A 14,947-nucleotide genomic window follows, 5' to 3' on the forward strand; every position below is an offset into this window, starting at 1 on the left:
GCCTCAGTTTATCATTTACACATTACAACTTACAGATCACAGCGTGTCTACAAAGGAACAAAACATTTAGTCACAGGTATCTGGAACCGAAGAATATACTTTATGATCAAAACAAAAGTCAGACAAAAAAACAACAAAAACAAGACAAAATATTACAAAAATGGGACACAAGACGACAAAAGCGAGAAACAAAATGACCAAAAAAATGGGACAAACGACATGAAACAAAACAAAAAGAGGCAAAAAAGTTGCAAAGCGACAAAACAATGGACAAACGGCAAAAACAAGACAAGAAATTACACAAATGAGACAAAAAAATGACAAAAGTGAGGAACAAAACGACAATTTGGACAAACAACATAAGCGAGACAAAGAGGAAACACAAAAGAACAAAAACAAGAAACAAAAGAACAAAAACAAGACAACATGACAGCTGAATGATCGTACAGATGATCAGAAGCAGATTTGTATCTGAGCAAGGAACTGACAAGCACCACTCACAACTCATCACCTGCAGCACTAATGTAGGTCAGGGACGTATCTCAACTGATTGTCCAATTATTGCATGTAGTCATAAAGTGACTCCTCCAGAACTCTGTCAAACACGTTCAATATATAATTAGAAAATATGCTCATAACGCCCCCTGCTGGAACTTGACCTTCATTACTTTGAGTCTGTTGAGTTTCCCTGCACGACAACATGAACTATACAAAGTGTGAGGATGCAGACGGTCAACAAAAACCAATAAATAATGTGACACTGAGACCATGAATGGCAATAAGCTTTTTATTTAAACATTAAGGCAGTGTCTTTTTTGTTTTTCATTTTTACACTGCTATCCACAAAGCTTGCTGGTGGGCATGTAGAATTTAACCATGTGAATACTTTTTTTTATTTTTTATTTTTTTTTGTAATACCAACCTTGAAGCAAGCCACATAAATATTTACATCTCTTCAGTTGTATATACAATCCTTGCTATTATACAGTGGGTTATAATAAAAAAAATTATGCACAAAATGGTTGAACAATGTATTGTTTGTCAATCCCCCCCCCCCCCCCCCACCCACCGTTGGACAGTCCAGGGAACACATCAGCAATCAACTTTGTCCTGTTAGGTTTGAGTGATTCATTTGATTTAGAATGACACGTGTGTGCACCGGACAAACAACAAAAAGGATGCTTGTTAAAATTCATTTCAGTATGCTCTTAAAAACAACATATTAGTCATCGGTTTAGGGGACAGCTGGATATGGCTTAGTCTGTTTAGCGTCACATTCATGAACTTTATCAGTGGATAAATGATATACACGCAGAGAGACCAATGTACAAAGCCTGGCGATATTTTTGCCTTGCCTGAAATTACAAACTCTCCATCAGTGTTGATAGAAAAGAAAAAAAATCAGAACTAAAACATGGCTGAGATGAGGTTTCTGCAGGCAAGGCATGCTAGATGCATCGCCATCGACAGGTACGATGTTTTGGGGAGAGGAGGTAGTCCTATAACAGTCATGTTTGTGTTGTGAGGATCCACGGTGACAAAATAAAATACAAACAGAGGTGAGTCTTAGCTAAACCACTAAACAAGCTCACTGTCGGGGGGACAGAAACCGGTAGCGTGACCTTTAAAATACTGCAATGTGAGAATATGTCAAGTGATGGTACAGAAAACTGCCAGAATGCTTTCAAGTGCGTTGCCCTTAACTTCTTCTAACTCATGCTAACAGAGGCTGCAATGAAGTACACTTGTAGTATCACAGATCTCGTAATGAAGAAAACATCTGATGCATGTCCAGGTAAGCTGTCCTGTGACACCGTTTTGTCTTGTTTAGAGGATAAATTTAATGAGTGAAGCAGTTAAAAGCTAAGGCAGTGACGGATTTGGGGGAAAAAAATGCACTCACACAAACACACACACAAAAAACAGGATGTTTCATTTGCTTTTTGTTTTGATTTCCCTGTGTGGACAGTATGAACCCTGGCATGGGGGGCTGAAAGAAAAATTGTGCGTCACTTGGTAACTTCAGTTGTATATGTAAAATAAATGGCACTTAACACTAGGAATATTTCAGAACTGTACAAAATCTGCCTGGATGAAGAGTCGCAGTGCCTCTGCTGGGCAGTAAAAGGTCAGAGGTCAGACTGTCACAACAGCTCCTAGACGGGATTCCAGCAGGCCAGCTGAAGCCAACGCTGCTGTGGACCAAGGGTCGTAGAAAGATGGCTTTGTTTTTTCACGTCTTTAATGCAAGGAAACTCCGGGTGATGCTGTGGAATTTGCCTTTAAGCAGCTTTAAGGTCGGTCTGCAACCTGCTCGAAGCGGCTTAGTCATCGTTCACTAGAATGTGATTGTCGCTTTGAGTGTGGGAGCGCTAAAGAATGTAGGCGGCAAGACCAAAATAAACAGACAGGTGTTCAAGGATACCTCCACAGTGGGGTTTCTATGCTGTTCTTGAGTCCATTTTTCACCTGCCCCAGGAAACACAGATTCTTAAAAATGCCATTGTGAACAGACTGACAACTAAGTGCTTAATATCCAAAAACTGTTTCAACAAACACAGACATAGTTAATATAAAAACAGTGAGAAAGTGTCACTTGTCTCAGTGCCATCCATCTGGCAAATCATCTCTCCCCACGTGGATTCCTGAAGTCAGTAGGGCTTTGTCTTTCTCCTGGGCCCTCTGTAATATATGATGACATCAGCAATGAACAGCATGTTTACCCTGTAAACCAATGATATGACCCTCCCGCATAACAATCTCTGCCCCCCCAACCCCAGCCCCCAAAATATATATCATTGCAGAGAAGAGAGACAACAAATGACACCATCAAAAGTTCACCATCAAAATGTACTAAAGGTCTCAGCTCACCAAACACAGGACTGGACTGACAGAATTTTAAGGAAAAAAAGAAAGAACCAAAACAAGAAAAACAAGATGCTGATTCTCCTCCTGTCCCGTCGCATGGATTCTTGTAGTGGTAGCAGTGCACAGGCCGCCTGCACCTGGAGTTCACCGTGAAGAAACATGCGAGGGTCCTCGCTGTGTGTGTGGGCCGCTGCTCTCAGGTCAGATTATCTGTCACTAGAGCAGCTGTCATCAGGCTCCTGACCGGACCTACAGCTCGACCTCCAAGTCCCTTCCACACAAGTGTAAGCACATTAGACCGACCAGACCAATGTGTTTAAATTGATAAGGCCAGTGAGGAAAAGTACTAAACTTTTAAAAAAAAGTGATTTGTCCTTTAGAGTAGTCCTGGAGTGAATGCATAACATGTAAGGGCAAACATACGCACACACAGACACACACAGGGAGCAGCAGTGTTCCACTTCATCGCTGCGTGAAAGGAGGGCACGATTCTTGCCTGATGACTAATGGAGGAAATGCAGGTTGGAATGGTGTGGGTAGGTCTGCAGATGCCTCGGCAGGTGTGTGTGTCTGTGTGTGTGTGTAGTTATGTCTGTGTATTTGTGTGTGTGTCTGTGTGTGTATGTGTGGCTGCAGCAGCACAGAGGTGGTTGACTGTTAGCGGGACCTGTTGTACAGTGGCATTTCCGGTCATTCACTGTCAGACAGGGTCTCGTACTGAGACATGAGCAGAGGCTTGGGCTCCTCCTCCCAGGAGCGACCCTGTCCAGGTCCTGACCCTGGGCCCTGGCCCCCCTGTTGGCCAGAGGAGGGGGAATGAGCAGACATTGTCCCGCTGGGGAAACGCATTATCAGCGGGTTGCATGGAAAGGGAGTTGGTGTTGAACCTGCAAAAAGTACAGACCGAATAGTTTTTATTGTCCTATTCCAGGAAATTGTGTCAAAATAGCTAAAGTGCCTCCCTGATCTGGTTTCTGATTACACCCATAAAAACTCACTCTGTGAATCAAAGTTACATATTTAGAGCTTTTTGCCATCATAATGAAGAAACCTACAAAATCTGAATCAGGGTTTTTGAGTGTCATCAGTTCACTGTGGTTGAGTGAGGAAATTCTTGGCTGTCTTTTTGCTCATATGTCTTATAGCATATTAAAAACACAATATGGATATGTTGTCAAGGTCAAAAAGACTCCAGAGAAGGTCTTTAATAATAAATCTTAGCTCATACCTGCAGATGAAGGCCTGTCCTCCCAGACACGGTTGGTGAGGGGAGTTCGTCTGTTACAGTCTCCCTCTGAGTGAACTGAGGACACAGAGGACGGTCTCTCCCCCCCTGACAGACCCGGTCCTGGGGACTTGGCCTTGCGCCCATTCGAGCGTCCACTGCTCTTTGAGGACTTTGTTCCACCTGCAAATAAAGGAGGCAGAGCTTTGAGGTTAACCTACAGTTGCCCCTACAGTGTAACTGCCATACAGAGTGTAAGTTCGGTGCCTACTTCCAATGAACAGATTAAACGGTTACAATAAAGTATTGCTTGGCAAATGCTACAAGATTTAGATTTACAGTAGACTTAACTAAAGAATTAATTGGTAATGTTCAATACAATTATGGATAAGCATATGAGCCAGTTAGAAAATGTAGACGCGTTATATTTAATAGATTTAGGCAGAGAGGGTGATTTAAAAGAACACTCTGATGTCCTCAGATGATAGGGCTCCAAGCGAAAAGCCTTAAAGTGCTTTGAAATCTTATCCTAAAAGTCTGGCAGGATGGTGTAGTGAGGTCAGAGGAAGAGTTCTGTCAACACTCTTTATGCAGCTAAAAGTATTGCAGCTGTATTCTGCAGAGGACAGGAGAGTTTTCAACAAGAGAGAATATGAATACTTAAAGCCAGTTGAGATAAAGGAATTATTTAGACTAAAAAGGTTTGCACAGCGATGTATAGACAAAGAGAATCACTGATGGTCACATTACTTCTAAACTAAAGTTGATACTGAGGCAAGCTAATGCTGAAGCTAATCCCACTGATTAGTCACTGTCAGTACACTGGATAAAATACTGTGTTCTTGAGAGCGTTTCCTAATGTTGCTGCTCTGGCCTCAGTTGAAATGAGGACAACATTAAGTGCTACTGATCACATTAAAATGCATGAACACATGCACGCACAAAAACAGGAGCCTAAATTGCATCTAAGGGAACATTTAAAATACAAACAGGTATAATACAGAAGTGCTTGAGGAGGCGGCACCTTGTGAGAAAGAGTCCTCAGCCCGTCCGTCGGCAGACACGCCAGAGCCCATCTGGTTAGCAGCGTTGGATGGAGAGCGTTCCTCAGGCTGATCATCGTATTTTCCCATTAAGGCCTTTCTTATGATGGCCTCCAGGCCTATTGAATTACCAGGTGCCTCTTGAACGGAGTGGCTGCGGACGCTCACAGGGCCTTTAAATGTTAAAAATGTCAAAGGGAGAACGACACAGTTGGTACACAACAAGCCCAATGAGGTGAAAAGGTCAGGAAGCAGAAGACAGTAAAACGAGTTAGATTCTACATTGTCACAAGAGTTGTAAGTAAAGGAGATGAATATAATAACCACCACAGAGACCTGCACTAAGAATACCAGAAGAGCTGAAAAAGGATAGGAGGAGAGTAGAACAGCCACACAGCTCCTGTCAGGGAAGAGTCTTTGCTTTTAAACCTTGGGTGTAGCACTGGGGAATTTTATCCACTTGTTAAGACGTTACGCATCAACCTTCAGATAAGACTGTTTCCAGGTCAAGGTCTCTGCTTTGGCTGAGGCTCTCATCTTTACTACATGCAACAGAGCTGCGTCCACTGCTGTTCCAATAGATACAAGTCCAGAAAAACTATGCAACTGTCACTTTACTGCTCTCTGACTCAAGATATTGTTGTGTGCGACGGGTCAGCCATGTCAACTGAGTAATTTCCTTCCAGATATATTTGAATTAACTCCTCCTGCAAGCTATGTCATCCTGCATGCGCATTATTAATGAAACAAAGATCAAGTTGCATTATGCATGCTTTTGGCACATTTGACCAATTTCACAAGCATGTCAGTCATTTTTGTTTGGAGAACGATGCAAGCCTTGCAATCCTTCCTTAAAATTACTATCACCTAGCCGAATAGATTACAAAGGTCCTGGCTTCAATGTGCAATTCATCAGTCTGCGTCACTAAAACATTTGCTCCAACAAATAAAAGATGTGCTGTGAAAGTCTGTCTTCCTACTTTAAATATTTACCAATAATGATGTGATTTAATGAATTACCTGCAGTTGTTGATGCTGGCATGTTGAAGATTTCTGTTCCTGGCTGACCAGAATCTGAAAGTGCAAACAGGGTTTAATTTTCAAAGATACATTCACTTTATTCAAGAAACCTTAAGGTTTCTTCTTCTATTTTAAATTGTTTGCTCATGAAAGTGCCTCTGGGGTCAGACTCACTGAAATCACTGTCATTTCCCACCACAGTCATCTTCTTGATCATCTCCTGTTTCTTTGACTTCACAATAGCTGAGGTACTCTCAGTCAGCTTGCTGAAGAAAGCTGGAGGCTGAGAGGTGTTGGGAGGAGAACGGGAGCCCATTCTGTAGGAGGCAAAGTAATGCAAGTCAGTACAATATATAGTGTAACTTAACTGTGATGTTTACTGTGGCAAAACGCTGATATTTAAATATTTGTAGGCATTCATGTTTGTTAAGATGAAGTCTGCATTGCTTTTAAATTCAATAACTGACCCGTCCAAACAGCATTTAAGGGGAACTCCGCTGGAACAAACCTTTTAATGACAAAACATCCACTCGTCAAACCATTTACCACTGCGGATTTTGTGGTGCTAGCAAGGCTAAGCAAGCACATTAATATCTGCTCAGCTGTAGTATCTTCTCTTCCTTATTGAGGAATTCATTTAGGATGTGAGATTTAGGGCAATAATGCTCGCCTCAACATGGAGACATCAGATCAGATGCTCCACCTGGGTATATGAGCTCCTGCTCACATATCAGGCTGAACAGCAATACACTCAAAACAATACTGCAGGCATAAGTACATTACTGAAACCACATGGCCATTCCAAGGCTTGTGCGCAATAACAGAATAGTAACCTGAGAACCCTCAATCATAAACAAATCCTGAAATGAGGACACTCTCAGCGACTCCCATCCTGGTAATATACCACGTTATGGCTAGGAAAAATGGTTCCAGCAGTCATACCAACCACTTCAGCCGCAAACCTCCTCAGTGCGACATCCCTGACACAAAGCAGAGATGCAATCATGTAAACACTTCACTGCTGCACTTTACCTCGAGATTCTATTTGTGAAAATGAGTAGTGTGGTAGGTGTTTGACTGCCGGCAGCAACTGTGTGAATCAGAGCACAAACCCGGGCACCCATATTCCAAACACAAACCAATGGGATAGTGTGCAGAACATGGTAATAGTCCACAAAACATGGTCCAGTGTCTTCAGCCACTACTAGTCTGCTTTTCTGCATCTGAGCATAAGCTTTCCCCGGGAAACAGCAATCACTGTGTCCCTGACAGCTGAAGCAAACATCACTTCCTCTGACAGACCCTGGATACATCCCCAATCCCAGGATTCAAAAGTGTTTTAGATGCCTTAGCAACATCACAAGATGCACACAGGATCTGTCATAAATCCTATAGGTCTTAAGAAACATTGATTCAAGTTCAAGATATTCAGGGCAGTCACAATAAAATCCAGGCAGAATTAGCACTGTTTGCTGCATACATGTGATGCCTGAATTCTGATTACACCACAGTCGTCATATCTTTTGTGACTGGACCAGCAATAAACTGAGGCAGACAGGCACAGCTCACTTAGTCTATATTTGTTCCAGGCTCAGACATTTTCTTACATTTACACTGGATCTAGAAATTGTGCATAAAAGAAAACAAGACACTGTTCTGTTCTGAATCTACCATTTAGGGGCTGATAGCAAATTAGCATTAATGCCTTAACATAACAGCAACAGAAAGCACAATCTCTAGCAGTTCATGTCACCATGACAACAACATCAACAAATCAACAACAAATTATTAATCAAAAGAAACTCAATATACACAAGGGAAGGTCTGGGTCTGGACTGACTTGCCATTTGGTCTGGACTTTAAAACCTCTGTTGTATGACAACTACAAAACCAGAGTTTGCTCGGTTTATTCAAAAACTGGCTTTATCAACTCAGCTGAATATTCAACTATGTCAAATATCCTGCCGTGGTGCTGATGCCAATCTTGGATGAGCTGCGTTCAAAAAGAATTGAAGAGATACCACAAAGTTTGCTTGTATGAAGAAGGCTTGTCTCGCCTTTCAGATGACTGCATCCACTTACATCAACACAAATAATAATGCAGAATGTAGGGACTCACCCTTGTTCTCCTTGATCACTGGGGTAGGAGGCTCCTCCCAGGCCTTCAGGCTCAGAGCCGGCTCCAGCAGGAGACACGGGCTCAATGCCGTCATTTGAAACACTGACGGGTGATGTCTTGGGCTGAGGGGGAGACCTGGATAGAATAAAAAAAATTTAAAAAGAGATGTACTGTAATTACAGCATGTATATATCTTTTTAGGACTGCTGATTCACTGTTTTCCAAGCCCCCTAATGCTGACATACGTATTTGACCTCTAGTCCATTCATCATTCATTTATTTACCTCTTCGGTGAAGTCTAAAAATTATAAACATCAGTAGGACATTTGCGACCTACCTATCTCTGTTACGTTCTCCACCAAGGCCCTCTTGATATCGGGACCCTTGGGCAGACTCCTGTGAACTGGGTGGGGGCTGGGAGGCACTGGGTGGACGGGTCAAGTCCAGGACCGGAGAGCCATGGTAGCTTTGCTGCTGCTGCTGGCTCTGCCTGGTGTAGTCTTTTGTAATCACCTCCTGTTTATGTAAAGACATCACATCAGACCACTGTCTCACATACATGCAAACCCCCTGACAGCATTGTAGAATTTTATCTTACTGAGAAAAAATAAACACATGACCAGCACATGCTTTGTCATATATTTTCCCTAAATACAATTTTTAGCTAATCTGTTCATCATGGTAAGTTTTTTTTGTTGAGCAGTAGGAAAACACAAAATGATATGTTGTTCTGGTGTTTCTGTGACGCAGCAGTTTAATGGGCTTACGCTGATGTGCTGTGCCAGGGTGACCACCCTCTGGCTGCCTTTAACACAGGGAGATGGGGGCTGCTGGCCTGGAGACAGTCTCTCCTCAGACGGAGGGCGGTAGAGACCGTGTGGCTGAGCTGAGAGTCAAATCCAAAGACCATACACAAATGCGCACACACACACACGCACACACAGGCAAAAACCACATCCACACATTTAAAAATTAGCTTTGATTGACACAGTTCAAAAACTTGAAAATGTCCTAATGAAAACGTGTTTTCCAGAAATATTTGTTCATCCATCAAGACTAATGGTAGATGCTCAATTTGCACATTTATGATTCATCTACACATGACGGCTCAAAGGGCAAGGTTTCCTCCAATTATACTACACTGTACATGTATGAGTGTTAGTAACTGCAGATTTCTGTTGTTTTGCATATAGACTTAGTAAGCAGCTCTTTGACCAGAAATGATGCTAAAGCTAACTGGTTTTGCATCAGTGACTCATAAATGAAGAAGTAAAAAATGTAACTTTATAACTGATGTACTGAAGATTGTGTGCAGATTTTTAAAAAAATCACAAAGGTACTTCCTTGGTGACAGGGAGCATTTAAAAGTTTTTTTCTGCAAGCTATGAAAACAAGCACGCTGTTACTACTGAGAGTACAAAATGTAACTTAATTCAATAAACCATTATGGAGCTAAAACATTTTGTCTGATGTTCTAGAGCACATTTAAAAACTTTTTTCCCCTATGTGCATCAGATCTCGTGGGTTTTCTTACACAACATTTCTTGCACTACAGTATTCAGCTCAAATGAGGATGATGTAAGTTGAGTGTGGAGGGCTGGACTGACAGTATGGACTCCTAGAGAAAACAAGTCCCCCAGCGGGGACAACATGCTGTGGTATTTGTTGTTAGCTAGCAACAACATAAGAGACTCTGAGTTCTTTTCAACAGCAGCTGACAATAGTTTGTATTTCTCTCTGTGTTCTTGTGTACTAGTTTGTGGATACATGCCAACAGCAAGGTGGTGGTGATGTGTCTCTGACTGTCATCTGTTCTGAGAAGCATGCATCCTGTTGACTAATGTAAATAAATGAGTATATTGGCCCACAACACTCATTTAAACTTGGCATGCATTCGTCACTTGCCCTAAAGCCTCATATAAATACAGATGTGACACATTGCTCTACAAGCAGAAAATAACAAAACAAAATCACATTCCAAATGACAGACAAACTCCCAGAGGCTTGATTGAGAGAGATGTGTTGAGCGTTTGGCATGTGTGAAAAAAAAGAAGAAAAAAAAATCAGCATAGATTACAGTGAACCATAAACATGCAGAGATTTGGAGGGCCAGAAGCTGTAGTACCCCCCTCCCCCGGAAGGCTGAAAGTCTCCACAGTCTTTACCATGTCCCTCCCCTTACCCACCCTCCTTCTGTGCAGCACCAGTGCTCTCTGGGACCCCAGGGAGTGAGTTTGGTGGTTGGTAAGGCCTTCTGTGACGTTTAATAAAGCTACCATTACACCAATTTTCTATTCCCAATACATGTAGTTATTGTCTGAAGAGGTGTGTGTTTTCAGTGGGTATCTGAACATCTGAGCATCTACTGGAAAGAGGGCCTCATAAGACATGCAGCCGGAGAATAGAGACACTGCATTTACAAAGTGCTTGATTTACAGAGGACTTACTGAACATGGGATATAAAAGCCTCCTGCAGAGAACTGCCTTTTCAGGCATCTAATATACTCTTGTCATGCACACTTGCATGTGGTGAAATATTTTGTTTAAAGTAAGCAGCCGAATGGGAAGGAGGAGGGGTGCCACATGTTAAATTCAAGTCACATCCTCTACAAAAGGAAAACGAAGAAAAACAGCAAAGGATTTTTTGCCTTAATGTCCCACCAGCTATGGCTACCTTAAAGGACACCTGGGATCTCCTTCAAGGAAAATTAAGTTATTAGCCATTAACACTTTATCAATGCTATATCGAGCTTGTAAACTGCCATTTTCAATTTAATCCAAGCCAGTCAGGACCAATTTGGACAGGCTAGAGCTATGGTTTTCCAGAGGGCACCCTTGGTGGTCTTTAAGTCTGTAAAGAAAAACCAATAACAAAACTGGGGAAAGCAAAAAAATTATAGCATTGAAATTTAAAAAAATGTAAATGAATTGGGCTGATTTGATAATGCCAATCACCACAGCGTGCAATAGGCCACAGACTGACGGGGGAGGGTCTGGGTGATGAGGGGGACCCTGGGATCCAGAGCGTCTTACCATCAGTGGCGCTGCTGGCAACAAGCGAGCCCGTCTCTGGCATCCCCGTTTCACAAGAAATTTGACGCATAATAATCGCGTTTATGAAGTTGGCCGCAGTCATGGTGGTCTTACCGAGTGCTCGGAGCTCTTGTTCCTGAATGGACATCGGTTTGTTTTGAGTCTTTTCCCTACTAGGGGTACCGCTTTCTCCACGGCCAGGAGGGTTATCCGGCTGGGGAGGTAGCAGGTGCTGGGGACGGCCTGAAGCCGAGGGATAAGAACCTGGGTATATTCCTCCTGGGCTGGGGCTGGACAGCTTGGGGTCAGATTTACTGGAGGGCCCATGCTGGTCCTGCACGTGCTTAGGTAGACCTCCCCTGCTTTTGCCACCTTCACGTCCCTGCTCTTTGGCTACACTTGAGTCCATGGCAGGTGGGTAGGCCTCAGGGGGTACACCTGTCCTTTGGAGGTGGCTGGGGTAACCTTGGTAGCGGGATGGGCCTGAGGGCATGGACCTGGCAGCGCAAACAAAACACACGTTAAAAAACATGATAATCCGGGTTGCTTCTTGCTGTTAATGTTAAAGTAATTGATTTGGAGAACGTCCCAGTAAAATTATTGTCCCAACAGAACTAAAATGCATTTTACCGTAACACAGATGAGCTGGAGTGTTCGTTGACAGAAATACTTTTGCCCCCAGTGTTGTGCAGGACACTTGGCCTCTGCTGCACGTTCTCCTGGGTACGAGGTGACACTGGGGAGTGCTGGTGGCTGTATGGCTGGGAAGAAGGTCTCACACTGCTGCTGCTGCTGCTACTTGCCAAGCTGTGCTCTGTACCTGAGAAGCACAAATAGACTCCTTTAATTTTACACATGCGTTTTGCTTTCCTTAAACTACATTTGTGTTTGTATCAAGTGGCTTCACTTTTAACATGCAAACACTATCTCTTCCACACCTGGTCGCCATATGGGGGCGTGCTCCACATTTCCAAGAGACCCGCCTTTCTCTCTGTCACGCTCTCTGTCTCGGTCTCTCTCTCTGTCCCGGTCCCTTTCCCTTTCCCGGTCTCTCTCTCGTTCCCGTTCTCGATCTCTCTCCCGGTCCCGTTCACGCTCCCTCTCTCGCTCCCGCTCCCTGTCTCGCTCCCTGTCTCGTTCCCGTTCCCTGTCCCTCTCCCTGTCACGTTCGCGGTCTCGTTCACGCTCTGAAGAGGAGGATGTGCCTTGCATTTTGTTCATGTGTGAGGAGCCAACTGTACACAAAAAAAGGAAAAAGAAATTATCATAAAACCCATACTAGTGCAACATATTTAGCCGAGATAGTTTTTGTGAGCAGAATTGTACCAGGTGAGATGGGGGAGGTGGTGTAAGGCCTGCCAGGGAAGGTGGTGCTTGTCCCAGGGATGTACGTGATGCGATCCATTGGGGAGCCAGCTGTCCCTGCAGAGGGAGGGACCAGGACAGGTAAGTGTGGCACCTGAGAAAGATCGATGATCCCTAGGGGACAGAAAGAAGAGGAGGGTCAAGGACAACCGAATAGCTGGTCCAGATGTGCTTGGTCGAGAGGATAACAGGTAAACTAAGTCTAATGCTCCATTCTCATCATGACGCTCATCAAAGACATGATCCAACTCAAACAGAAACTACTTTGTTGTTAGCAGTGATGCAAAGGCTTGATGTTTTTATAGGTAATGATATAATGCCATAAAAACATGTTTATAGAACATGAAAGGATGAAGTGATGAACAAGTCTTTATTCAAAATGTGGAAAATGATAAGTGAACACAGACAAATGGCCAAAGTAAATGATAACAATTAAAAAAAATGAGAGATTACCTGGTAAGACTCTGCTTTAGAGAGTGTTTCAAGGCAATGTCACAGATGAATGACGCAAGGCCTTTTCCTGTGAATACTTTCACTTCTGGTTTGCTGACGTTTGCTTCTGTCTAACATTATACTGGAAACCAAATGTATTCACTGAGCCCTCAGTGACTTCACATTGCAAGTTTTCAGACACTTAAATGCAACTCGACTTTTCTGTATTATACTTTTAAACAAATAGATTATAAAAGCTATTGCAAATTAGTCATATTGAAAGTTTTGCCAATAGACAATAAATGAAAATAAATACTCTAGAGAATGACAAGAACCAGATCATTCATGTTTGGCTCTCTCTAGAAGACACTAATTACCTTTAACTGCTGCTTGATGCTGCACACCAGCTGACTGTAATATATACACAATTACGAAAGCATTATCCACCTGAGCTGCAAGCTGGGGTACATGGTTAAGTAGGCCATGGACAGCACCGCACTTCATATTTCAGCTCACAGGTGGCTCTATTATTGAATAAAATCCAGGCAACATGAACCCTTCTGTTGTTTCGTAATGGTAAGGGCTCTCAGCAAGCTCCATCTGTAGGTGTAGCACACTCGTCTTTCAGTTTGCCAAACACCTTAAAAAGCCAGTGTGAACACAAACCAAGACAAATATGGTTGGAAGTGAGCGCTGATGTGACTTGAAGTGTGTTAGCCTTACCACGTGGGGCTGCAGAGTAGGGCAGAGGAAGCGGCTGGTCTCGTGAAGGAAGGCCCCTCAGAAGGTCGGAGCGCTGGGCAGCCATGGCAGCAGCTGCAGGCCACTGGTGCATCTGCTGTGAGGTGATGTAGTCATTGAACAGCGTCTGGCGGTTCTCCAGGGCCGCGGTGTCGGGAAAGCCACGGATGAGGTAGGGGTAGGGATGAGGATAGGCCGGGTTGGGGGCTAGGTGGCGAGGCAAGTAGTACGCTGTCATGTGTAAAGAAAAGTCAGAAAATCATTTATCTTGGACTAAATAACATGTCAAAGCCCACACAGATGTTTGGTCTCTTTTTTTGTTTTGTTTTTTTTGAGAAAACTTTTTCCAGACTACTCTTTGTTGGGGATTTTTGGCTACTCCTCTCTCACATCACAAACACAAAGGACTCAATAAAAGGTAAGGTCTCATTTTTGATGTCTGGACATTTAAAGGATGGCCTGTAGCACATGACTGTTAAAGTGTGAATTTTGGTGATCTTGTAACAGCCAGCAATAATCTTAAATAAGGAGAAGTTTATTCAGGTCTGAACAGCTGAAAACACTCAAGTGTGTACAGGGTCTTCAAAGAGGTCAAACTAATAAAATCAAGAAGTTTCAGATGACCTGATTCAGATTCAGAAGTCACATGTGTTTAAAGTTATTTTTCAATAGAATTTTGACTGTGTCTCTGTACCTGGTTCGATGGGGATGCCACGGGGCAGCGCTGCAGGATCAAAGGCTAAAGGAATCTGTCGATACACGTCTGTAGCTCCAAGACCCTGCAGCAGACGCTCATAGGTCTGATCCGTAACACCAGAGAGTGGGGATTTGGTGGCACTCATCTCCCTGGGGGTAGGTGTGGCTTTACGCTCCTGAGTCGGATTTTTACTGGAACCTGGATTCAAAAAAAGGAAACAAAAGAATTTCATGCATGGCTTTTGCTGGATGAAGAGTAAAGTATCTTGCTTAAAATCTTTTTTTTAGCACTATATCACTTATTACATATCACAGCTAATATGCACTAATAACATACATATTTTGCATTAGGTTTTGTTTCAAATTCCGCTGTTTTATTATTCAAAATTACAAACTCAGTGTTTT

At 43.1% G+C, this 14,947-nt stretch overlaps 1 protein-coding gene across 6 annotated transcripts in view; it reads right to left on the minus strand.

Annotated features, from left to right (window-relative positions):
• Window positions 1-773: 773 nt before the first annotated feature.
• ncor2 (nuclear receptor corepressor 2) overlaps window positions 774-14,947 on the minus strand; it is a 94,640-nt gene continuing 80,466 nt past the window's right edge. For 3 of the 6 annotated variants that reach the window (XM_035957261.2, XM_023290291.3, XM_023290292.3), the window contains 14 exons: window positions 14,541-14,741; window positions 13,829-14,077; window positions 12,635-12,787; window positions 12,247-12,543; window positions 11,939-12,128; window positions 11,309-11,805; window positions 9,043-9,161; window positions 8,613-8,791; window positions 8,276-8,410; window positions 6,331-6,473; window positions 6,157-6,210; window positions 5,118-5,309; window positions 4,097-4,276; window positions 774-3,755 (listed from right to left, as the gene is read on the minus strand). In XM_035957261.2, coding sequence (XP_035813154.1) covers window positions 3,559-3,755; window positions 4,097-4,276; window positions 5,118-5,309; window positions 6,157-6,210; window positions 6,331-6,473; window positions 8,276-8,410; window positions 8,613-8,791; window positions 9,043-9,161; window positions 11,309-11,805; window positions 11,939-12,128; window positions 12,247-12,543; window positions 12,635-12,787; window positions 13,829-14,077; window positions 14,541-14,741 — 2,786 coding nt within the window. In that variant the 3' untranslated portion in view covers window positions 774-3,558. The remainder of the gene's footprint in view (window positions 3,756-4,096; window positions 4,277-5,117; window positions 5,310-6,156; window positions 6,211-6,330; window positions 6,474-8,275; window positions 8,411-8,612; window positions 8,792-9,042; window positions 9,162-11,308; window positions 11,806-11,938; window positions 12,129-12,246; window positions 12,544-12,634; window positions 12,788-13,828; window positions 14,078-14,540; window positions 14,742-14,947) is intronic. The other 3 variants (XM_023290295.3, XM_023290294.3, XM_023290293.3) reach the window with 2 other exon arrangements.

This window comes from Amphiprion ocellaris, chromosome 6 (assembly GCF_022539595.1).
Source record: "Amphiprion ocellaris isolate individual 3 ecotype Okinawa chromosome 6, ASM2253959v1, whole genome shotgun sequence".
Lineage (NCBI taxonomy): Eukaryota > Metazoa > Chordata > Actinopteri > Pomacentridae > Amphiprion > Amphiprion ocellaris.